The 25835-nt window shown below is 38.6% G+C and overlaps 1 protein-coding gene and 1 long non-coding RNA gene across 28 annotated transcripts in view; one reads left to right on the forward strand and one right to left on the reverse strand.

Annotated features, from left to right (window-relative positions):
* The window catches only part of EYA1 (EYA transcriptional coactivator and phosphatase 1), a 165387-nt gene extending 140514 nt beyond the window's left edge, over positions 1–24873 (reverse strand). For 7 of the 27 annotated variants that reach the window (XR_008306465.1, XM_053247567.1, XM_053247559.1 and 4 more), the window contains exons 1-3: positions 22794–23479; positions 15852–15979; positions 13739–13801 (exon numbers count right to left, since the gene is read on the reverse strand). Coding sequence is in view for 18 of the 27 variants with exons in the window: in XM_053247567.1 (XP_053103542.1) it covers positions 13739–13801; positions 15852–15979; positions 22794–22813 (211 nt within the window). In the remaining 9 variants the exon portion in view is untranslated. Of the gene's footprint in view, positions 1–10935; positions 10961–12340; positions 12385–13738; positions 13802–15851; positions 15980–17549; positions 17600–20601; positions 20621–22290; positions 22359–22628; positions 22703–22793; positions 23480–24719 lie in introns of those variants that run through there. The other 20 variants (XM_053247573.1, XM_053247570.1, XM_053247572.1 and 17 more) reach the window with 14 other exon arrangements.
* On the forward strand, positions 20740–24441 carry LOC128323795 (uncharacterized). The gene is made up of 2 exons (XR_008306466.1): positions 20740–20787; positions 23930–24441. It is a non-coding gene; the product is annotated as an uncharacterized LOC128323795 (long non-coding RNA).
* Positions 24874–25835: the final 962 nt, after the last annotated feature.

A 25835-nucleotide genomic window follows, 5' to 3' on the forward strand; every position in this document is an offset into this window, starting at 1 on the left:
AAATGACAAATTTATTTCTTTAACATATTTTAACATAACAAATGCAGTTCAAGTCAGCGAGAATATTTGCACATTACTCTATAATGTTACTTACTGTGTAAGTAAACTGACCTGAACTGCATTTGTCATTTTGTTGCCAGTTTGGGTGACTAGCAATTAGATTTTAAGTAAAGTAAGAACAACAGAACAGCCCTGCTGCTTCAGGCCGAAGGCCTATCTAGACCACCATCCTGTTTCACACTGTGGCCCACCAGATGCCCCTGCAAAGCGCACATTTAGAGGCATCTTGCCTCTCATCTATCTAACTGTCTATCTATCATATTTATACAACAACAAATATTTATATACCACTTTTTAACAAAAGTGTTCAAAGCAGTTTACATAGAAAAATAATAAAAAGTTAAGATAAGATAAGATAAGATAAGATGGATCTCTGTCTCCAAAGGGCTCACAATCTAAAAAAATAAAAATTAAATATGATAGACACCAGCAACAGTCACTGGAGGTACTATGCTGGGGGTGGATAGGGCCAGTTGCTCTCCCCTGCTAAATAAAGAGAATCACTACGTTAAAAAGGTGCTTCTTTGCTTAGTTAGCAGGGGTATACTATAGCGTATACACCACTATACACACTTACACGTGCGGTGTACATAATCCAAGTTACAATATAAAAAATTAAAACACTTCTACAAAGTAAAACAACCAAACAGTTTAAAACCAGCTTTAACTTAGAATTTATCTAAACTGTTCTTAATGCCATTCAGGCTGGTGGCTGACACCAAATTTTATGGCAGAGAATTCCATAATTATGGAATTTTTCATACAATACATAATTAATTATGTATTGTGCGAAAAAGCACTTCCTTTTGTCGACCCTGAATTCCTTGGCAATCATTTTCATGGGATGACCCCTAGTTCTAGTGTTATTTGAGAAGTAGAAATTTTTCTCTATATCCACTTTCTCCACACTAGGGATGTGCGAGCCAGCTCGTAATTGAGCTGACTCTTATTTGAGCTGGCTGGGCTTGAAGGCTTGCCCTTGAACCAAACTGAGGGGAGCCAGTCTGAGGCTAGACAGGTACACTTGTAAAGGGTAATATTATTCCCCTCAGGGGATGGAGCCGCTCTGGGAAGAGCAGAAGATTTCAAGCTCCCTCCCTGGCTTCTCCAAGATAGGACAAGATTTTTTTATTGATCTAACAAACTACCAGAGCATACAGTACGTTGCCAAAGCACAATTATATACAAAGTGGTTGTTTGTATATGATATATCTACAAAGATTTACACACAAGGATTTGGAAACCCACAAGGTTATGAAGTATATGCAGGTAGTACTGTAACTCGGGGGTGGGGGATTTCAAGGCACATCAGGTAATCGGGGGGGGGGGGAGTTACGTCCAACGTCCATTTCCACAATTTGTCCCATTGCTGTTTAGAAGAGATACTCTTGTCTTTTTGCACATAACCATACAAACTTTTCCAGAAGAGATTTACTGTCTCATCTGGTGAACCTCTTGGTCGCATCTTCCCTCCCTATTCCTATGCAGGAGCATTGCATAAATGACATACAGGTTTACTAACCTGATTACGAGAAGGGGAACGTTCTAATTCCCTAGTATGAGGGCACCCGTTCTGTCCCGTTTCCTTGACGGTTTCTTTCTGGGACCTCGAAAGGAGGTTCTATCGCTCAAACCCGAGGTTAGTTCTTCCCAAGTCTGTGTTTCCAAATCAGGCCAATCTAACAGCTTGCTTACTCCCTGCCACACTCTTTTGGCTACCACACACTCTTTTAAGAAATGTGAGTGGGTTTCCCTGAATGTTTTGCCTAGCTCACTAGCTTTCTGTCTGCAGGTGATTTTAGGATACTCTTGCTGGTCCTCTGGGAGCCATGGCTTAGCCGCATTAATAGCAATAGCAATAGCACTTACATTTATATACCGCTTTATAGCCAGAGCTCTCTAAGCGGTTTACAATGATTTAGCATATTGCCCCCAACATTCTGGGTACTCATTTTACCGACCTCGGAAGGATGGAAGGCTGAGTCAACCTTGAGCCCCTGGTCAGGATCGAACTTGTAACCTTCTGGTTACAGGGCGGCAGTTTTACCACTGCGCCACCAGGGGCTCTTTTAAGTGGTAGTACTTGATGGTATTAAGTGGTAGTACTTGATGGTATATGCGCCACCTTGTTTCCCATAAATGGAAAGGGACTTTTTTTCTCTTTAAAGAGAGCGATAGGGTGATCGGGTTGCAACAAGTACTGTGAAGTGCGGTGTTTGTAGCGTTTACGTTCTAAATCAGGTTTTAAGAAACCCACTTCTAAAATCTCTCCATAAATTGTTTTCCTTAGCTGCTTAACTGAGGAGGATCCTTTAAATAGATCCGGTTCAACCTTCCATTTTTTAAGTGTGAATAACAAATCTCTCAAGTAGTCCGGGTGTTCTCTTTTTAATACTTGTGTGATATTACCATTGAAAGATCCTTTCCCCCACCATGCTATGCCCCATGCTGACTTGCGCCAATGCAGAGCAAAAAGTGAGACCCAGGTTTTTTGCAGGAGGTTGGACATATTAAAGACATTCATGAAAATCCAGTTTCCAAAATTGTAGGACATGAATTCAGTTACAAAATAGGGTTGCAGGGCAGGTAGGGCTAGGCCTCCCCGCTCAACCTTCGTAAATGCTACCGCACGGGCCAAAGGGAAGGACGCTGTGTGCCATACTAGATGGAAGATCTGGCTTTCAACTCTCCGAAGGAGATCGAGCGGGGGAGGATAGACTACCGCCAGGTTATGCACCGGGGGTATCAGGTAAGTCCGGATGTAAACCGCTTTCTAGTACATGGCAAGGCTCCATTTTTTCCACATGGTGATTTTAAGCATTACTTTTTCTTCCCAATCTGTCCAATTCCTCCCCCAGACTTTTTCATTAATCCCATATTCAATCCCCAAAATGTTTACTGTATCTACCCACTTCAGTTTGGACTCTGGGGCCCCTTCGCTTTTACATTCAGAGATGGGTAGGCACGAAAGTTGCTGGCATCCGGGGTCCATTTTAACAAATACACTTTTGTCAGCATTTAATTCTGAGCCCGAGATCTTGCCATATTCCCAGGAGAGGTCTAGTATTACAGAAATTTCATTTTCATTCGATAACAGTAATGTAACATCATCTGCATGAGCTACAAATTTTACCCTAAACTCAGAATGCGCTTCTGAGTGGACAGGTGGTTCGGCTGTCCCATCACTCTCCCTCCTCCTCCCTCCCGGGAAGGTCTCGCAGGGCGGAGCGCTAGAGACTGAGAGTCCTTGCAGATGGGGTTCTCTCTGAATCCTGATCAGGATCAGATCCAGGGCCAAAACATAAAGTAATGGGCTCAGTGGGCATCCTTGGCGGACACCCGAATGCAAAGTGATTGGGTAGCCCCGCCATCCATTAATCTGTGGTGTCACCTTTGCATTTGTATAGAGCAGCTGTATCCAAGTCACAAATAGGGGTGGTATACCTTTAGCTTTCAACAATGTCCACAGATAATTGTGGTTCACTTTGTCAAAGGCCTTAACTTGATGCAATAAGAGGAGGTGACCTTTCCAACTTTCATTCTGTATAGAGTAAAAGAGTTCTCTCAGCAGACATAATGAGTCTGTCATCTTTCTTCCCGAGATAGCACTTGTCTGCAAGCTGTGGACCAATTTAGGGGCCACTTTCACCAATCTATTATTTAGGATTTTGGCAAAGATTCTGTAATCGATATTTGTGAGGGTTATCGGTCTCCAGTTTTGTGGTAAAGTGGTGTCACCTTTCTGGGGGGGGGGGATTAAGAGGCCGTTCCCAAAGGACCTATTTAAACGCCCATTGTCTAGGACAAAATTAAATAATTTTACTAAAACTGGTAGTAGCTGGTCTGCGTGAATCTTATAGAAAGGCCATGTCAGACCATCAGGCCCCGGGGCCGATGTGTTCTTTCCCGCTGAGATAACTGCTCTGACCTCTTCTATCATTACAGGATGGGTCAAAGAGCTTTTCCCCCCTCAGTGAGGGAATAGCCGAGACCATATTCATTCAGACTGCAGAACCTATCTAGATAGGATTGAATGTCCTTTACAGAAATATCCTTCAATGCATACAAGTTTGTATAAAACTAGGCCATGATTTTTAACATATCGTGGGGGTCGGCCATTAGTGGGCTACTTCCATCCGATCGCAGGCCTTGGAATGTCAAACTAGATGCATGTATCTTGTCCTTTGAAGCGATACCGCTTATTTTCTAAATGCCTGTGCTGCAGTTCATTTTGAAATATCCTGATTGTCTCTTTGTAGCGGCGGCATGATTCCACGTCAAAGGCTTCTCCCCTGTTCATCTTATCAACAATCTTCAGATGTTGGGTGATCGCTTTCTGATAATTTTTGACCCCTATCTTATATGTCCGGCTGGTCACTGCCCTAGTAGCCCACCCTCTTTTTAAGTGTCTCCCAGGCTCCCAAAAGATCATCTTCTGCCTCTAGTAGCCGAGGGATCTGTCGCCTCAGTTCTGATAAAAGGACACCTTTGAGATATTCATCACTTAACATTTTGGGGTGTAATCGCCACAAGGGCTTACCATGTGGCATTACCTCAGAGAGATTACAAATAAATCCCACAGCCGCATGGTCTGACCATGGGGTAAGTACTAGTTTACACCTGTAGACTTCAAAAGAAGGGGGAGCCCAGAGTCTATCTAGCCGGCTAGCTAATCTTGGGAGGTAATATGTAAATTTGACTCCGGTTTTAAATTTAAAATTTAAATTTATGTCTATACTGCGATTTAAAGTTCTCTTCGTGGTGGATTGGGAAAAAATCCAAATCATTATATACTGCCAAGGCCTTATCATCTAAACCCAGAGTCTCACTCAGAAAACGTTGGAGAGCTTTTTCCTCATTCGTTAGAGAGGGACTTGAGGGGGAGACTGGGAGGCCTCCCGAAAAGGCCTTCCTGTTGCTCAGTTGGGCTCTGTTATTAAAATCCCCCGCGATCAGGAGGTGGCACTTGGTGTCACATATATCTTTTAGTTTAGCCCAAATAGCCTTCCTAAGGTGTGATTGTACCAGGGCATATATGGCGCAGAGTCTAAAGGCTCGGTCGAGCCTTAGAGTGGTTGCCGAGCTTGGGTCACCCCTGACAGTAAAATCTACATACATTAGTCTGCCCTGATCAATTTCCAATACCCTCTCGATTTTGAGATCAGGTCTGTCTTTAAACAATATTGCTACCCCATCATAGGACCAGAAGGATGGGCCCACTGTCCAGTGCTGTTGTGCCGAAAAGCAGTGGCTCTCATTTTCGAAATGGGACTCTTGTAGAACATAGATGTGATAGTTCCATTTTGTTAAAAAGTGTAGGATCTCTTGCCTACGATTTGGTGACCTTAATCCATTAACATTCCATGTAAATATATTATAGGAATTGGCCCAACAACCCATGATAGGAGGGTGTTATGTGTAGGGCATGGACCCATTCAGACAAAGAGTCGCTGTTCACGTAGAAGCGAGGCTTTTCCAAGATAGGGCTGAGAGAGATTACTGCCTGCAACTCTGGAGAAGCCGCTGTCAGTCTGTGAAGACAATACTGAGCTAGATGGACCGATGGTCTGACTCAGTATATGGCAGCTTCCTATGTTCCTAATCCAGCACAGAGGACTAAATGAGGTGAGGGGGAGGGAAAAGGTTGTAGCATTTAAGTATTTTACCTTTAAAATCAAGCCGCCACCACCAGGATAGTAGCAGTGGCTGTGGGGAAGACAGAGGTGGTGGCGGATCCTCCTCACCCCTGCAAGCCTCCCAAGTGACCAGGCAACTGTGCTGTGGCCCATTTCAGGCCTTGTACGGGTGGCTGTGGTGGCAGGGACGATGGAGGTGGCAGCAGGGCCTTCTCCCACACCCTGGCCATGCTCCCAAAAGACTGTGCACCTGAAATGGGCTGCAGCACAGCCACCTGGTTACTTGGGAGGCCAGTAGGGAGGTAGAAGGAGCATCCGCCACTGCTTCCACCATTCTCACAGCCGTGGCTGCTGCGGCTTGATTTTAAACTAAAATATTTACAGGCTACAACCTTCGCTCCCCGCCCGCCTGCATTTAGCCCTTTACTTGTATACCCATCGAGTCCCTAGAATCTGGTCCGGATTTGAGCTGAACTGGGCAATTCAGTTCCGTACACATCCCTACTCCACACCATGCATAATTTTATAGACCTCTATCATGTCTCCCCTCAGTCATCTATTTTCTAAACTAGAAATACCCAGGTGTTGTAGCCTTACCTAGTAAGGAAGGTATTCTTGGTCCCTGATCATCTTGGTTGCCCTCTTCTGCACCTTCTCCAGTTCTATAATGTCCTTTTTGAACTATGGTGATCAGAACTGTACACAGTACTCCAAATGTGGCTGCACCATAGATTTGTATAAGGGCATTATGATATAAGCAGTTTTATTTTCAGGCCCCTTCCTAATGATTCCAAGCATGGAATTGGCCATTTTCACATCTGCCGCACACTGAGTCAAAACTTTCAACAAGCTGTCCACCATGACCCCAAGATCCCTCTCCTAGTCAGTCATCGACAGCTTATACCATCAGCGTATACATGAAGTTGGAGTTTTTTGCTCCAATATGCATCACTGTACACTTGCCAACACTGAACTGCATCTGTCTTTTTTGTTGCCCACACAACCAGTTTGGAGAGAACCTTTTGGAGCTCCTCGCAATCTCTCTTGGATTTCACTACTCTAAATAGTTTAGTGTCATCTGCAAAACTTCTAGATCATCATTTATGAATGAATTAAAAAGCATTAGTCCCAGTACAGACTGCTGTGGTACCCCACTTCTTCCTTACCTCCATTTATAGAACTGTCCATCTACACCTAACCTCCTTTTCCTGTCCTCCAACCAGTTACCAATCCACACATGATCTTGTGCCCTTATTATTATTATTATTCATCAAATTTCATCTGAAATATCTTCCTATTCATGAATACCTCAGATCTTTTCTTACCTTCTGCTATAAATTATATTTGACATTTGTTTTACACTGATATTTTAATATTAAAACAATACTGAACAAGACAATATACACTTTTCTGAATATTTAAAAAGTAGCCATGATTAAAGAAAGCAGTTGACATCCCAATTAAGTTACTCAATAGTACTTAGGAGTTATCATAAAGGAGTAATTAATTTCAATAGGACTTATGTAAAGTAATTTAGTCAGGATGTCAGCCACTATATACAAGGGACATAAAGGATAGAAAAGCAGATTCTAAAGCCTAGAGAGCTACTTCAGATAAGCCTGGGAGCTTCTAGTAGTTCCCAAGCTAAAGCCCTAACCATAGTCTAGGCTATAGAACCTCCATCCAGGAAATCCCAAGGAAAGTAGCACTATGACTCAACCGAGGCAAACTAGCCACTTGGTTAAATTTCTCACCCGATAACCCAGACTGAGATCACCCAAACCTCAAGACAATACCATCCCTAAAAAGCTGCCTCCTAAACCACACCTCACAACCTGCTTACTTGATGTCATCCAGTTATCCCGCAAGTTGCGACAACATGTATAATGTGTAAAAGCATCACCTCAACCCTGATGAAGGCAAAAATCCACACACCCCCAACAACAGGTCAATCAAAGTAGGAGTCAAAATTTGTCAGAGAACCAGTAAAGGATGACAGGCAAAGCCCAGGGGAAAAGAGCACAATTAACCCTGATCCGGAGTAACAGGTTTTTGTTTTTTTTACATGAGTAGAACTTCCTACTCCTGAGTACCCCCACTGGTTACACTGGATGCCCCCTCCCAGTTTTTTTGACCATGGAACCCACAATAACTTAATATTTCACTCTAGGGGAGTGCAGTGGTGACCCCTACACCCCAAGCATGGCTCCCTGTGTGACTGGGCAAATTGAGGATGTGAGTTCTCAGCTAAGAAAAGTGAGCACTTCAAATCCTACACTAATGAAGATCCATATTTCAACTCAGTTCTCAGCGTTTCAGCTGAAAGGACACACTGATTGACACCTGGGAGATAGCACCTGGGAAGACACACACATACTGTGGCAGACTTTCAGAATACCACATGGTGGAGGCTCTTTTTTTCCCAATCTCTGCTTCCACAGGAAATATTCTGTACCTCCTGAAAATATGTCCCTGAGGGTTATGTGACCCTCAGGGACATATTTTTGGGTGGTGCAGGGCATTTCTGGGGGAAGCAGAGATTAGTGGAAATTGCCCTGATCCTGTGCACTCCACACTACAAGGCTAAAAACACTCTGTGCAGTACCAGTACATCTTCTTGGCATGATGCCACTGGGTTAATCAGTATGTCAGCCATATGAATTAATACCCCAGTCCAAGATTCTTGCAAAGAGTAGCAGACAAGACTGCCTCTGCAAGGATCAGTACATGGCCATCTGTCAAACAAATGATTCGTACAAGGGGGCTCTAGTAGATAAAGTACATTCAGAAAGGGATCCCAAGTTCAAAAGGTTTGGGAAATGCTGCTGCAATGATCAAATCAGTTCAGCATCATTTATATCCTACAGATCCTTATAATGAAGTCATTTGAACTCATTTAAAATTCTCAGATTAGAATGCTAAATTTCCTAGCCTATTTTTCTAAACAGATGTCAAGGCCTTCACTGAAATAGGTACACAGAAGTAACACAAACAACAAATTTTCTCTAGACCAGGGGTTTCCAACAGGAGGGTACTATTACCCCTAGGGGTACTTGAAGTGCTCAATGGGTATTCAGAGTCTCCCCACACTGCAGCCGTGCTATTTGTTCCCCCTATAAGGACTGCCGACTTGAATCTGATGTGACCTCAGCAGTGTGTCCACTGCAAAAGGAGAGGGTGAGAGTGAAGACCATTCTTTTCTACTCCTGGCTGAAGCTCAGCATACCTCCCCTCAGCCTGATAGGCTTCAGAAAACTAGTACTGAGTAAAAGGTAATGTGTGCCAACAAGTCAATTTCAATTCCTGACGCCCACAAAGCCCTGTGGGGTTTTTTTGGTAGAATACAGGAGGGGTTTACCATTGCCTCCTCCCACGCAGTAGGAGATGATGCCTTTCAGCATCTTGCTATATTGCTGCTGCCCGATATAGTACCAGTGGGGATTCGAACTGGCAACCTTCTGCTTGTTAGTCAACCATTTCCCTGCTGCGCCACTTAAGGTTACTACTCCCATTGAAATAACTAGGACAAGTAAACTTAATTTCAGTGGGTGCACTCATTAGTAACTTAACCTAGATGTAAGCCAATGACTAGAGTAGCCTGTTTCAAAACTATAACATTTAAATTTGTGCGTGCATGTATACGCTCATGTGTGTTTGTGCGTACACACACACACTCCTCCCTATGGGGTACATGAGTTGAAGCTTTATAACAGAAGAGTTTCATGTTAAAAAAAGGTTGGGAACCCCTGCTCTAGACCATTAAAAATGTATTTCTTCTTAGCAGTGCTTGAATGTTATGGAAGGGGCAATTCTGAGGATTCTCACTTGGTATCTCTGTACCTTGTTCATTTTGCTGTGAACACTATCTGCCATGTGGTTCATCATCAGATATTATATTAAACTTGTATTAATTATTATATAAAAGGTTATGGCGATGCCATTTATATTTACAATTTGTTTTAGTTCGAACATTCAAAGAACTAAATATTACCATACAATTGAATTATGTATACCGTATATACAATGTGAACAAACAATGCATTAAACTATGAATGTCTGCTAATTATGCTGCATTTATCAAATAGAAACAAGAATAGCACTATACCATCTATACATGCATGTTTGAAAAGTGATTTTATGCAGTGGGGTGGGGGAGACTATTACAAAAAGCCCAATATTCCCAATCAAAAGACTGAACTTTTCTTTTTACTAAAAATGCACAATAAAATCTAACACCTATACCTTCAGTCTGGAAACCAAAGATGGACCTTGGACATATGTCACATTGGAAAAGCAAATCAGATTCCATGATTCAAATAATTTGCTTCGCAACCTTTCCACATGTACTGCCAGAGCTTGATAGCAAAAATGGCTTTCAGGTTCAGCTGTCCCAATATAAGCAAGATGGAAAGTGTGAAAATAGACCTAAATAATTCCCACACTAGTACAGAAATGGCATGTTTTTCTTTTATGCATCCTTAAATAATTTTCATACTATCAGAAGAGATAATGAATGCATGACACACTCAAACTAGCCTGACCCACCATTAATCTCTTACTCATATCTGAAATTTAGATAGATATGAATGAAGCTTTTGGAATGCCGGAGTTCCTAACTTTCTCTCTCTCAAACAGACAATGAAAGAATTATCTTTCATAAGAAACATAAGCAGAAGAGCAAAGAATCAGTAAATAAATAAATGTAGGATGTGATACATTAGTAGATGGAAATTATCTATCTACTATCAATGAGTAACAGCATAAAGACCAGGACCAAAACCATCAAAACAGTTTAAGCATGTGTGTCTGCATTTAGGACAAAATTCAAATTAATTAAATGCCTATACCCTGTGTTCAATTAACACAGAATTGATATATATTAATTGGCACATTAATATGATCACCATGGCAGCAATCCAACTAGATAATTCTTAAAGATGACTACTGAGGCACAGATAAATTATATGGTTTGTAAACAGATAATGGAATCTTATATACTGTACTGAACCTCTTTAACAGCTGACAGAACTTCTTCTACCTTAGCACCTCCATGTACTGAATTGCACAAAGATTCAAAAGGCAACACCCATAACTTCACTTCTTGATCAATCTCAAAGCACAACTTCTGGGTTGAAAACAGCAGAAATTAAACTTAGTCCCCACATTAGGACATTCAAACCTGGATCCATTTGATATCTATCAGGATTTCCGAACATAAAGTTGTTTCCTTAGAACTTACTTAGTTAGCAAAAGAAATTCCATTGTGCAAGAGAGAGGAGTGATTTCTCCATTCTCACCTTTTCTCTGCAGTCCTCTGCAGCGCCTGAAAATGTTTTATGGGACTGCAGGGGGCTTCAGAGAAAGGGGATCACCCCTTTTCCCTTATGCAAATAGCTTGTTCTGCAAATGGAATAGGTTCCTGGGCACAACCTACTCACATTAATCAATTAGGGAGAAACCACAGAAAGTTAGAAACGATCTATACACACAGTAGAATGGATGAACTCTAGAGCAGGGCTGCACAACTTTGGCTCTCTAGGTGTTTTTGGATGACAACTCCTACCATCCCCATCACAGTGGCCAATAGATCAGGGATTATGGGAGTTGTAGTCCAACATCTGCAGGAGGGCTCAGGTTGTACAGCCCTGCTCTAGAGATTCTTCAATTTAAGGATTATTATTCTGGGCCATGTGAGGTGCATCAGTGGGAGAGGGACCTCTAAGCACCCTGGTCATTTGGATTTCACCTAATCTTTTTAATGTGATGTAATCTCTGCCACACAAGAGATTCGTTTTTATCAAAAGGTAACTTTCTGAAGCAGCCAACTGGACTCACACATCTACTGGATAAGAACAGGATTTGATTGGTGCTGAATTCTGAAGTCCAATTCTTAGCCAGGTTCCCCTCCACAAACTGAACTCATCCAGTTAGTTGTTCTTATTCCTACAGGGAAAACATACCTTGAGCAAGTTCACTGTACCTTTCCTGGAAAAGGTACCTATTTCCAATAAAAGATTATATATCCCAATGTTGTTACATAAACAGACACAATAAGAGGAACAATAAGACAGTACAGAAACAAAATACGCCGAATTATATAATCAATATCCTCCATCAAAACATAAACAATTATCCTTATAAATCATATTAAGCCAAAGAATGCATCCAATGTCAGTCTATCTCAGCATACAATATATGACACTACATATGATATGTTTACTATGAAGGAAACACATATATACTTCAAGAATGACAAAGGAAATCTACGTATATAAAATTAACTAAGTACCTGCTAATATTTGAGCAAGGTGGACACTAGTATCCTAAAATGCCACTTCATGAGATTAGACATTTGGTTCAATATCCAATATGCTTATTCACTTGAGTTTTCACAACTTATACAAAGACTGTCTGCCAATCTTAGCTCTTTTTCACTATCAACTTCTGTACTGTACTCAAACAGTGTTGCCAAAATGCCCACTTTCCGGTTGAATAAGTTAAAGCTTCTTGTGCCAATCATGACATCCCATCTTGTGTTGGTATGTTGCATTTGCTATCATTATCTATTAAAAAATTCTTAGTTGATACGAATTTATTTCTTGGGAGATACTTAAGAACTCTGCCAACTAGCAATTAAGATTTACCTTTCCCTTTTTCATCCCTATCAGCCGTAAACAAGTATTCCCATCTGGATCAGGGCGGGGATTATAAGAAAAACAAAATGAACAAGTCATAAACTACAGCAATACTTTCATTTTTTTCCTAATATGAATTTAGGAGACTCAGATCCAACATACAACAATTACTATAAATTAATTGTGAGGCATGAATTAAGTTTCAGTTAAACTCGTCTTGAAACCTTACTAAAGTTAACTAATAAACGGCAATTCCGTACCTGCTTAACTTGGAAGTAAGTCCCCACCCTACCCAATCCTATGAAGGTGTTATTCAGTCTTGCACTATTTCTACAGAGATTAAAAATACTAAGCATGAGATATACCAAAGCATTATATTATCCACCTAAATCCTTGCTGTAAAAAGGTTAACCACTTAGTGTGACGTTTAAAATATTAACTACCAAAGATACGTATCTATCAACCACATCCTCCTGCAGCAAATTAATTAGAGGCACATTGGAGAAGAATTAAAGCATAAAGGTTTTAAACATTTCATTTTGGTATAATTGTTTTTACTTTGTGAAAACACCTTTCCCTGTACAGTACTGAGTTGTGCAACACTGTTATAGACTGATGCAAAACTTAACTTTGCATCACAATTAACTTCTTAACATGCACAAAATATACAAACTCCAAGGACCCATTTTGCATGCTGTAGTTGAATGATAAGGTCACAGTAAAGATTAGAATCTGTCTATTCTATCCATAGTCATTGACAAACATTGATCACCTGTTCAGCGACTCACTTCAATTTCTCATGCAATTAACAAGCAAATCACACTTTCTTTATGCTGTTCAGTTTCAGGGAATCAAGTGGAAACCAAAGTCAACATCTCTATACATTCTATGATTCATCAAAACATCCAATTTCAAACAAGGCAGACTTCTTTGCAATAGTTTATCCTTTATCACTGCTGTCCACCTCTCTGCAAACCCTCCACTCAGCAGAAAAACAAAAACCAAACAAAAAGTATAAAGTAAGTAATATGTCCTAATGATCAAAAGATCAAATTAATCTTGAGGAGACAAAACAATCTCCACTATGTTCAGCTAGTTTTGTATAAAAATTTGTGAAGCAAGTTTACATACTCCCATATATGTGATATATGCTAATATTAATTTCTCTTGAAAATCATACTTCCAGACTGTTCCTTGGCAGCCCTACTAAGCAGTAAATCCTAAACTATTCAGTGGGCTTACTTTCAATAAGAATACATAAAATTACAATCTTGATTGCTTATCACCAAGGATAACTCACAGCATTTACAGTTTTAGATTAGACACAACTGGTATAGAATCTTTTGATAGTTTGCAAAACCTTAAAATGCATGCTAACAATTGTGCATTCACAGTGGCTACACAAACCTGCAGTGGTCTGTGTATTAGTATTTAACAACCAGTCTGCAGTGCTGAGCAGAGTCATGTCACCTAAAGGAAAATTGCAAAGAAAATAAAATAGTAGTACTTTTTCACAGAAATTCCAAAAGCATATGTACTAATGTCCAGCAGGAGTTTTCTGTTTCCTTTTTAAATTAATATTAAATTGCAATACATCAGACTGTGGTCTAAGCATACTTGCTTTCAAATAAATTCCTTTGAAATCAATGACACTTAGCTTCCGAGTAAAGTTGTTTATAAACAGGGTGACTTTTGTTAGAATGAGTAAGTCAATTCAATTTCAATTTTAAAATCTGAAGTGACCAATTCTCAAGTAAATTACAGGACCAAACTCCTGTAATAAAGTAAATTACAGGACCAAACCCATAATAACGATCACAACTAAATTCTGTATACATGCATGAGTAGATAACTAAGTAATTATGTGCAAAAGGAGTGAATAAATCAGATGAGTTTGTCTAAAGAGCAGAGATCAATTGCTAATATTGATTAAATTTCTTGTTTAATATAAACATTTCCATTTTAGGAAAACAGAATTTGCAAATAATATCTGATTGAGGGTACTAATGTAGCTCCATTAGGTTCAGTAGGGATTATGGCTAAAAAAGAAATAATCTGATATCCCAGATGCCATCCAAAACAGTCTTCTGTTAGAACTACGAGCAGAAATGTTTTGGATAGAGAGCAAAGGAGTGGTGGGTAAATATTTAAAATATATGTTTATTTGATAGCTTTCAGAAGAACTAAATGCATGTCCAATCTAACAAAACATTTCAAAAGGAATTTTCATACATTTTTCAACAGAATCCTATGCATATGTACTCAGAAGCAAATCCCATTTAGTTCAACAGTACTGCCCATTTAGTTCAACAGTACCTCCAGCGACTGTTGCTGGTGTCTATCTGATGTTTCTTTTTAGATTGTGAGCCCTTTTGGGACAGCGATCCATCTTATTTATTTGTTATTTCTTTCTGTAAACCACCCTGAGCCATTTTTGGAAGGATGGTATAGAAATTGAATTATTATTATTATTAATAAGGAGCATATGAGAATGAAAGCCTTTGTTTTAACATACACTTTCTAATCATAATGAAATGCTGAAATGGTCATTGTGTAAAATATTTTGATGAAAGTTTCTTTAATTTGTTCTGTATGTTTTCTTTTAATTAGATTCAGAATAATAAATGTTGATTACAAGCAACATGTTCGAATATGAACATTTCAATATTCTGTATCATTTTCTCATATCATTTGTCAATGAATTTGCTCAAAATATCCTAATCATTAACTATATACCTTTAGGACTGTTTGCAAGGCTTTTATATTTATATGCCCTATAACTCTACATATGTGTCTTTCATTGTTTAACCAAACCTCAGACTCCACTATCTAAGCTTTAAGAGATATAAACACTATATTTGAAAACAATAATGTAGTGGTCCACACTTCATCATTTACCCACATTACAGTTTTTCATTGTATTAGTTTCATTGTATTATTTTACAATGTAGCAGTCAGATAAAAATATAGACAACAATCCTGAACCCATTGCTTCAATCCCTACAACAATCCCTATAGCCACTGCTATAGGGAATCATCCATGCTTCGGCAAATTTTGCCCATTAGCAACTTTTGATATTTAGGGAGTTGGTCTTGTACATCATATTACACAAAATGTAGAAATGTAGGCAGTAGCAGAATGTTGTTATTACTCATGTTAATAATTCAGCATTTCTTATATCTTAGAAAATGAAGGCCTAGTTTCCACTGATGTGGTAAAACTGTGTCTGGACTGTACCACCTAGGATTTAAGAACTATCTCAGACACCTCAGCTGGAGACTCCTCTATATAAAAATAATTCTTCCTCATAAAAAGGTAGATAGGGATAAGTTTACCCTAATATTTTCCCTGACATGCTGCTTTTTATGTGTAGGAAATTGTTTTTGTATGTTGGATTAGTCCATCATGTGAGCCCCCACCTGCTGTCTGAAGGTGTACACTCCAGACTCAGGCTTACCACATCTGTAAGAGCTAGGCCTAAGACAAAATAAGAGTCTACAAAGACAAACAGGAACTCACCTTCTGTGCCATTGGGTGTCATGGAATTATTATTTATGTGAGAATTATCAAGTTTTGGACCATTAGGGGATTCGCTACTACCACTTAGACGGCTATGCGGGCTGGCTAGATCCTGCATTTCCATAAACCTAAAAAAAAATGAGCAGCAAATTTGACTGATGCATTGAATTTTACTAGGGAAGGATTATGTAGGCTCTTCCCCACATCTATACCATTAATTTTACAAAATACTTCCTCACAATAATCCATCTACAGTACAATCCTAAGCACATGTACTCAGAAGCATGTCCCACTGAGTTCAATGAGATTTACTCCCTAGTAAATGTATTTAGGACTGCAACTTTTATTTATTTATAACTTCATATATTAAATTTATGATTAATGCCTACATATAATAATGCAATCCTTAACAGATTTAAAAAACATTTATAGTTAGCCTATTCACACATTACATTTTTATGAAGTATGCATGAGAGACAAAATAAAAACACATTAAAATAAACTGACACTGTTTGCTTGCATATAATTTACCACTCAATTGTGATTTAATGGGCTTCCAAACCAAATAAAACACTTGAAGCAATAGTTGAACCTACAGTCTACTGACAAGGAATGAGATATTCCTGATGTATGTGTTTACTCTGGCAAACTACTTAATTGTTCCTCTGTTTCCATTGAAACAAATGCAGCATTAAAACATCATGTCTGCTCTCTTGTTTGCTTTGTGGATTATATAAAGCATGCCCAATTGAAAAGGGATAAAGCCAATGTACAGTGAATCCGTAGACATTAGTATGCCTTAGCACTCTGCAGTACTTGAACTGTCACTTAAGCAAAATAAAACAAACAATTGAGAATCATTCCAAAATAATCAATATTTTACTGCATATAGCTGCCCTTCAATAATATATTAAGATTTCTAATCATAAGTCAGTTTATCATTCTCAACTACTATTTGCATTCTAGAATATACACATTAGGCAGATAAGAGACAATGCTCAAGTCAATCTAGAATAATAAGACCTGCATAAAGAAACGGTTACAGCACTTGCTTCATTCTTCAGGAATGAAGAATAGGTTTCTAAAGACCAAAGTTTCCAAAATGATAATGAATTTTGCTTTCTTATTCTTTTTGTTGAACAGTCATGCCATCAGGAAAGGTATATTTGAAGTTCACCAAAGCACTTGAACTATGCCTACAAATCTATGCACACTTACTTGGGAATAAATCCCATTGCACTCAGTGAATTCCAGTGAATTCCCCAAATTCAGTACTTGGGGTTTACTATCAAAGAAACATGGCTAGGATTGCTCTCTACATTTTCTAATATGAATACATATTTTTTCCATGCTACAAGTGTTTTGCCAGTTCTATTTGCTTTTAAAAGTTCCACTTTAAGTAGTGTTAAATACACTACTTAATGTTAGCAGTGTTCACAACCAAATCCAAGCAATACAAAAAGTTTAAAAATCAAACAGGGAACTACCTCAGTACATGAATGAAGTGTAATGTTATGGTGAGGAGTACATTAAGACTTCCACTGTATATTTAAATTACTTCTCAAAGCACTGAAAGAATATTCTCCAGATTAAAATGATCAACAAACCAATTTCATACATATGTCTGTCACATGTAGCAACTTTTTTTCTACTAAGCATTTTTTCCCTACAAAAAGGCCAGCATGAGCTCATCCTTACCTGTAAATAGAGGAAACAGCAACATCTGAACTGGTTTGGGATTTTTGCACCTGCAAACCAGGGACAGAAATAGAAGCCTCTGTTATTCTACTTTCATGTCAGGTCCTAATCTAACTAAACAAAGAAATCTTCCTGGGGATGGTAATGCTGTCTTTTAACCAAAAGAGAAGGAGGGGGTTACTGCTGTAGTGAAAGACATATTGTCTTTAAATTGAAGCCTCAACTGTTGTTTCCTCCAGCAGGTCTATCCCCCTCCAGCCCATGTCATGGGGAAGGCAGCCAAATGACGGGATAGTGATTCATCACTCGCCTATGACAGCTGCTCACTGGATTACCCCTCCCCCAATCAACATGCAAAGCAGTCTTGCTAAGGTAGTTTAGGAAGAGGTGCCTGGGAAAGGTAGCAATTAACAGAGCAAGCATATAGAAGAGTCGAAGAACTAGTGCTGTCCCCCCAGCATCCTCTGAAGATCTTTCAGCTTTTGTTATCACTGGCTGAAATACATCTCCCTCCCACTCCTTTAACTCTTGACAATCTCTTATCCTTATCATGTTCGTTTTCATCTTCTTCCCACACACTCTCTGTCACTTAGGTTTGAAAGTCTAGCTTCAAGGCCATTTTTGAAAGACTGCAAAAAGTACTGATGGGTTTAAAATGCCATGCTGGGTTATGCATCTGAATATTGACTCAGAAAGAGCCTACATGCCTAATTAGGCCAAAGATTCCCCTTCCCCAGATCTCACCTTTCCCAATCCCACCCCTGCAATGTTCCTTAAAGTAAAAGGAACAGGATATGCTTCAGTATGATTGTATGTGGGGAAAACAACTTTACATAAGAGTTTCAAAATATGAACACCTCACCAAAAAATGTCCTTTATTACTAAAATCAACACTGTGAAAATTAGCTTCTGTAGTGCACTCTCATTGGTTAATGTAGGCTCTTCAGGAAGAACTAACTGCATTTTTAAAAAAAATCTAAACGAGCTGCAGAGTTGTACCATGTTTGTTATTAGAAAATGCATTCTCCTGGGCTCTATTTAATGGCTAGCCTTTGATACCAGAGTTCCCTCCAAAGCCACTAACCACTGCCAGCAGGTGATAAAGCCCAGGTGAAGATTGGCTGCCAGCTTGAAACACAAACAAAAGTTCCCCAGCTAGGAAATACATTGTCTAAATGTCTGGATCCAGAATTCCACCCAACCTGAACTGACATCTCTTAGATGATCACAGAACAAAGACAAGAGAGATGAGGCATTTTAAGTGCCATAAAAGTCATCCAGGCAAATCTCACTTATGTGTCTGCAGTTTTTGTTATTTTTAATCACAGACAGAATTACTACTTTAGCAAGAGTACACCACTCCTATAAGCAGCCAGGCAACATATAATGTTACAGACAAAGGCAAACAGCAAGCTGTAACACAGATAGAAAAACTGCAACTTTTTTTCCTAACTGTATTTAAAATGCTGCATAGTGTGCTTTTTAATAGACCATAGCAAGCCAAATCAAACTGGAGTATCAAATGTGTACTTGTAACAGCTAAGTCATATTTTTAAAAGAAAGTTTTTTGTTTTTTTTAGAAAGCTCCAGCTGTAAGATGGAAACTTTTTACTCTTAACCCCAGACACTGCTGTAGAATGCCTTCAGGATACATTCTCTCCTGCTACTTCTGTACACCTTGAATAAATTATAGGTGGGAACTAAGCATACTCAAGAGCTATCTCTTGGTGACAATGGGGTGAAATACTTAAAATTCACTACTTGTAAAATATATGTGTGTACAAATGAAGTTATAGTGAAAAGAATAAAGAATATAATTTGCAAATCCCAGACTATTAATCACAAAAAATTGTTTTGAAAATGAATGATAACATAATATTCTGCCATCACCATATATTGATTCCAGCTGGAACTTTCACATATTTGCATATATGATATATATTATGCAAATATTTGCATGTCTTTTTAATATTCTATAAGCTGCGAGTGTTCATCTCCAAGATCTTCTTTTTCATTAGACATACTTCAGTTACAGTCTTTTGCCTATTAAGAATTATTTAAACCATGTGTTGTATGTTATGGTATTTAAAAGTGATTCTTTAATCAAAATAACTTTAAAACTACTAATCCTGACTAAGATTGGTCAACTGAATCTGCATAGTGGTACAGGAAAAATAAATCTCCTCTCAAGAATGCAAATGCAGACAACAATTAGACACAGATGTTGGTGAAATTAGTTACAATTTACAAAATGCTACACTTCACATGCTTTCAGTTTTTATGCAGGATGCAAAATTACAGTGTAGTGAGGAACTGCACTTAGGATGCCCAGTTTGGGGTGTGTGTGTGTACAGACGATGTTTTCATAACTATACTATTCTAATACGTTATTCACAAAATAAATGGGGTTCAAAAATATGGTTTTATGCTCATTAATTAATCTGCGAGGGGGGAAATTACATCAACAATTTAAATATATGCAGAAAAAGATACTTTAAAAAGGGGAGGTGACTGCTACGATATGCAAACACACTTAATCAGATCAACAATATTTTAAATGGCAAGTGTTAGTTCCTACCTTCCAAGTAATCCTACATGATCACTAGTTAGGAAGTGACTATAAGCTAATCAAATGCTAAGCTTTAACATATACCACAGATACTGCAATCCTTAGTATTTATGACATGAAAAATAAAGGAGAGCAAAAGTTACCAGCATCTTAAGCCAGTAACCCAAAATTACATTAGGAATCTAATTTTTAGATTAGATGAAACCAGTAACATCTAATTCTGATTAGTTAATAAGATCTTTTAAGTTTGCTTTTTTTATAATTAAATTTATAATTCTTCACAGATGTAAGTTTTGTTGATGTTCAATTTGTCTCTCTCATTTTGTTAAACCTCACATAGTACTCCACCAATCCACTGAATAGCCACATTAAATCTGTTAATACCATGCTCTTCAACCCCAGAAATTATTTCCAGAAGGCAAACTTGCTTTGAGAGATCATCAAACAAGACTTAAGGTACACATTTTATCACATTTTCCCTACCACAGAGTTCAGGATGCAGGAGAAAATTCATGACTTTTTCACTGTTTATTATGCTTTGCTAAATTACAAATCAAAAGCATCTGACAGAAAATCATGTATGAAGCCAAAAAGTTAATAATGTTCTGTGAAAAGTAAACTGTAAATGGGAAGGGACTCTAAATCTCAGCAGCACAGAGCAAATAAAAGGTAGGTACTTGTCTAAATTATGGGGTTTCCAGAATTTTTTTCCACTTGCTAGAAACAAGTCTTATGAAATGATTATAATTTAAAACATTTCTTTCAGCTGAAAGGAAATGTTCAAAGTAAAAATACAATGCTTATTCAAACAAATACAACTCACATGTGAGTTAGTAACTTATTTCAATCACAATTGTGATCTAAACCAGAAATCTTTAAGACAATGGCAACTTGCTAATAATTTATTTTTTTTGTGGTAAAGTTAAGATCTTTGTCATACAACACTGAAAGATTTTGGTGAAAACCCTCATTTATAACTTCAGTCTATTACTACATTCTGTCAGTCTTCAATATATTATTGCCAATATACAAAGTATAAAACAACGGAAAATGTTTTTTAAATTTATATGCTTTCCTTCTTTAAAAAATTCAGTTTAATTGGTGCTTTCCTTTCCTTCCCCAAACACCATATCATTATTTGTCTACTTAAACTCTTCTGAAATATTTTGTGATATGACTGAAATATAACGCAGAAGTGGCATTCTGTGACCATTCTAAAAAAGCAAAAAATGTAACTGTTAAACCATGAACTTTCACTTTCTTGAATAACATTTTACCTACTATTGATTATCTAGCAAAATTCCCAAGATTTTTTATCTTCCATTTTGACAAATATGTGTCCACACTGTGGGCACCAAAAGTAAAACAATCGTTGGTTTCCTCCATCAGTCACAGTACAGAATTTTCAGCTTCCTAAAGCTAAAGATGGTTCATTAAGAGACAAGACTGAGCCTAGGTAATGCTAAGATTCCATGAATCTATATTTTGTTTTTGTTTTATACAAACTCAATGACATGTATTCAGTCAATCCATAATTCTCTTGGGACTACAGGGTGGGGGTTAGAAATCACTAGGATATTAAGATGCAGATTTCAGAATGTTCAGAAGCAATTTTTTTTAAACAACCTAGAAAAATATACCTAAATCACCTGAGCTTTTTTTGTGTGTGCTAATAATACAATTCAACTGCAATAAAGGGAAATTGAATTGTATTATTAGGTTTTTTAAGTGCCCAAAATTTAACTTTGTATCTTCCCTTTTTAAAGTCTATCTAAAATTTGTATTTGAGAATAATTTTAAATGATTTTATGGCTTTGATTTTTTAAATAATGTTTTTATGTTTATAAAACATCCTCAGAAGCAAGATTTCTCATAAATTTCATGATTGATTTCAAAAACATGATGTAAAAAATAATGACACTTTAAAGAGGTCTCATTTCCTAATCCTAAATTCTTTGTTTTCAGTAAAACCCAGCATCACATAATATTGTCAGGTAGTTGTTTACTTTGCCATGTTGATAAAGCCCTCCTTTTAAGTTCAACAAAGTTTTGCCAGTGTTTAAACGCAGAAAGCAGGATTTCCTGCCTCAGAAAGAGCTGTCAAAATCTTTGCCATCTGTCCTTCCTCCAGACTTCTTCCCTCCTCCCTCTTTGTAATATTGTGTATTTTACCCAATCCTGTAAAAATGCAAGGATTATTTTCTTAAATCACTCATCATCGTCCTTTTTTTCCCAGTGACCCGTTGATCCTTCAGAAAACCAAACACAAATTGCAAAATGCAAATTGAATACAATAGTTTAGAGCCACGTAACATCTGATTTGTGGGAAGGCTACGTAGCGAGCTGTGAAACACAGCCAAAATTAACTACCAAAAAAAAAAAAAAAAGGAATGTGACGTATATTAGGTATTAATAGGGACCAACAAAAAAAAGCAGCGCGGGGGGTGGGGGGGAGCCGTGCAGGCGATCCCATAGTGGAAGATTACTCAGGTCCTTGGAAAAGTACAAACCTGTTTTGCGAACAGACCATTGATGCGGCTGTTTTTGTTTTAAAGCTTCAGTTAGGCAAAAGAAAAAGTATTATCTCTCACTGTTTTGCAAAAGGGAGCAGCTGTTGTCAAATCCATGCAGTTTTGGCGTTTGGTTTGGTTTGAAACAGCCGGGTTTCTACTTACAGCGAACGGTTCTGCTGCATCCACCAGGGTTATGTACTCCCTTCACGTTTTCTCTGACTTAAGCAACCACCGCAGCAATGCTCACATAGTTTTATTCCTGGGTGAAAGAGCACTATAGCCTGCCCCTGACAGGTTTTGGTTGTCGGTTTTAAGCCGCAACTCCCGTCCCACTCCAGCAACAGCCCAGAACTGCAGCTCACTCCGGAGGGCAAATCCGAGTTTAGAGCAAAGCGTGGGTGAGCGACTTCTGGTGGTGGTGGTGGTGCTGCCGCCGCCGGCTGTGCCTGCCAAACGTGTGTGAGCGAAGGAGAGAGAGAGAGAGAGTGCGAGCGAGAGTGGGACGGCAGTGGGGGTGGGGAGGGGGCGCCGGGTCTTCAGAGAGCAATTAAAAACAGCCACCGAGGACTTTCCTAGGAAGGCTTAAAGTCGGAAGTGGCAGCGAGGGCTCCGTCTCCAGCAGCACCCAGTTCCGAAGTCGCCACTCTCAGAATTCCCGCTCAAATCCCACTTTGGGTAGCCAAGGCGCTCGCGCTCTCCCTTCTTGCCCTTCGGCGAACGCGGCCAGAGATATTATCGCAGAAGAGGCTGCGCAGACAAAGAAACCGCCGAATCTTCATCCTTCGCGCTCGCTCTCTCTCTCTCTGCCTATTTGTTTGCCCAGTCTTGTAGGTCTGCCCCAACCTAGCCTCAAGGCTCCCCCCCCACCCCCCCTTCCTCCCCTTCCTCCCCTTGTGTTTATTTGTAATGCAAACCACAGCTATTCTCTTGTCCTTGTTCTTATTGGTTTAAAATGCTAAGAATCGAACGGAGCCCCGGGCTGGCTTGTCTGAGGCAACCTTTGCTAGCGAACAATTTTGGTATGCAAATGAAGGATCCCGCAGTATGTGAATAAACAGCTGTGGGGGAAGAATGCAGCCCGAGCGCGCCCTGTCAAGACGCAGGCGGGATTTCTGCTGCTGCTGCACCACCACCACCACCAAGCCATTTATAGCTCCGACTGGCAAGCGGGCCGCGGGGGTGGGGTGGTGTTGGTGTTATCTGCACCTTCCAAGCTGCTAGCAAGCGTTGGTTTCTTCAGCCGTGGGAGTGGGGAGTGATTTAAGCCCACTGCTAACGGGGCAGTTTCTATTAAGCAGGTTTTTAGGGGAAACCCGAAGCAGACAACACAGAAGACTCTCCAACCACAAGAAATAGTTGGTTCCTTCAGTGAGCTAAAGAAGGGGATGATCAAACTCGCTCTTGAAATCAAGCAATATTCAGGACTGAACTTGAGTGGATGCCTATAACAGATTTGTTCTCGGCTTTCTAATAATAAAGAACGAAAATCTTGATTCTTATAGACAGAATATGACAGTCAGGAACCCAGCTCTGCCTTGTGCAATCGACACAATAACCACACAGCTTTCAACAGTTCATAATGTACAGATACAAATGATGGCGTGCAAAATGAATCATTTTCACACTCTTTTATTTAATTTACGCATTTAAAGTAATTCTAAGGTATCCTAATTCATACCTTGTTATCTTTCTATTGTGCACAGTATCTGTTTACATTATATTTGTGTATACACATGTGTGTATATAAACACACAAACATGTGTTTTTCCTTTGTGTACATGAAACTAAAATCAGGAAACAACTATGCATATCTAACGGTTTGATTTTGCTTGGGAGTATTTTTGTGACTGATCTAAAATTCAAAATAACAAATTGCATAGAAAGCACTCACTTCAACATATACAACTAGTCTCACCATGCCACAAATTACTAAATTAGTTCATGTCCTTCTACAACACAAATAATTTGCTTTTAAAGAGAATACCCAGATTTATACCCAAATAAGTTTAAATGCCCCAAATAAAATCAGTTTTGGACTACAGTTTATAATTTCATCTCAAGCTCTCTTACCATATACTATAGTCTTACCTTTTGTTAACAAATTTGTTGAATGAAAGCCATTCTTATAAATGCAAAGTATCTTCTAGCTGTGATGTTCAACTGACACATTTTCTGAAGAAAAAATATTGAGAAAACTTCCCAACATGTAAAAAAGTTTTGCTGTGACAGCCTTGAGCTCATACACCTAGGATCTCACTTTGCTTAGCGCAGACAAAAAATCATGGGATAACCATATAAGGAAGGTTAAGGTCAAAATCCACGTATTTCTATTGGATCTGTTCATGTAGCCAGTATAAACAGATTTAGTTGCCTACTTTATATTCCTTCGGCGTCATGCTTAAAATACTATTTATAAAGCTTGATTGAATTGCACTAGAAACACAATTTTTGCAATATTTTAATTTTGTTAGGCAAGAGTTTACTAAGATAAGATGATTCTACTTAAAACAAGAAACAACATAACTTTGGGATTTCCCCCCATTATAAACAGTATCTTAAAATACTGTTTTTAATATTTATCAGTATAGACAACATATTAAAATTTTATTCAGTGAAATAGAGGCACTTAAACATTCATTACAAAGAATGCCTACATATTCTATCTGCTATACTATTATATATTCATAATACCCCTGCAATACACAAGTGATGAAAATAATTTTGAAAACAAGCAAGAATGAGAGGAAAGTAAGGCAACAGCCCAAGCATCAGAGATTTCTACTATAAGTATGCTAATTTACAAAAGTAATTAGCATGCTTGTTATACACACAGTTCTATGAACTACATGTGGGTTTGCAATGGATCTTAAAGCAGATATTACGTTCCATTGTTCAATGTTTTGTCCAAATCAATTGGCATCTACTTGATAAATTGAATCTGAATATATCTACATTAAAATCTACATTGAAAATGTATAGAAAATATATTTTACAAGTGAACAGATAAGTAGCTAATTTTCTCACTGGTGTTCTGTACAAGATAGAGAGATATACAAGTCTGAAAAGGCTGAGCTACCGTGGATTTACAAGAGATTCCTCTGTGAATATTTTAATAATCCTTTAGTAAAGCATTGATGCATACTTAATACAGTGATTAGAGATGTAAAAGATGATAGCTTTGTAGCTAACACAGAGCTCTGTGAT

Source organism: Hemicordylus capensis, chromosome 4 (genome assembly GCF_027244095.1).
Source record: "Hemicordylus capensis ecotype Gifberg chromosome 4, rHemCap1.1.pri, whole genome shotgun sequence".
NCBI classification, from domain to species: Eukaryota; Metazoa; Chordata; class Lepidosauria; order Squamata; family Cordylidae; genus Hemicordylus; species Hemicordylus capensis.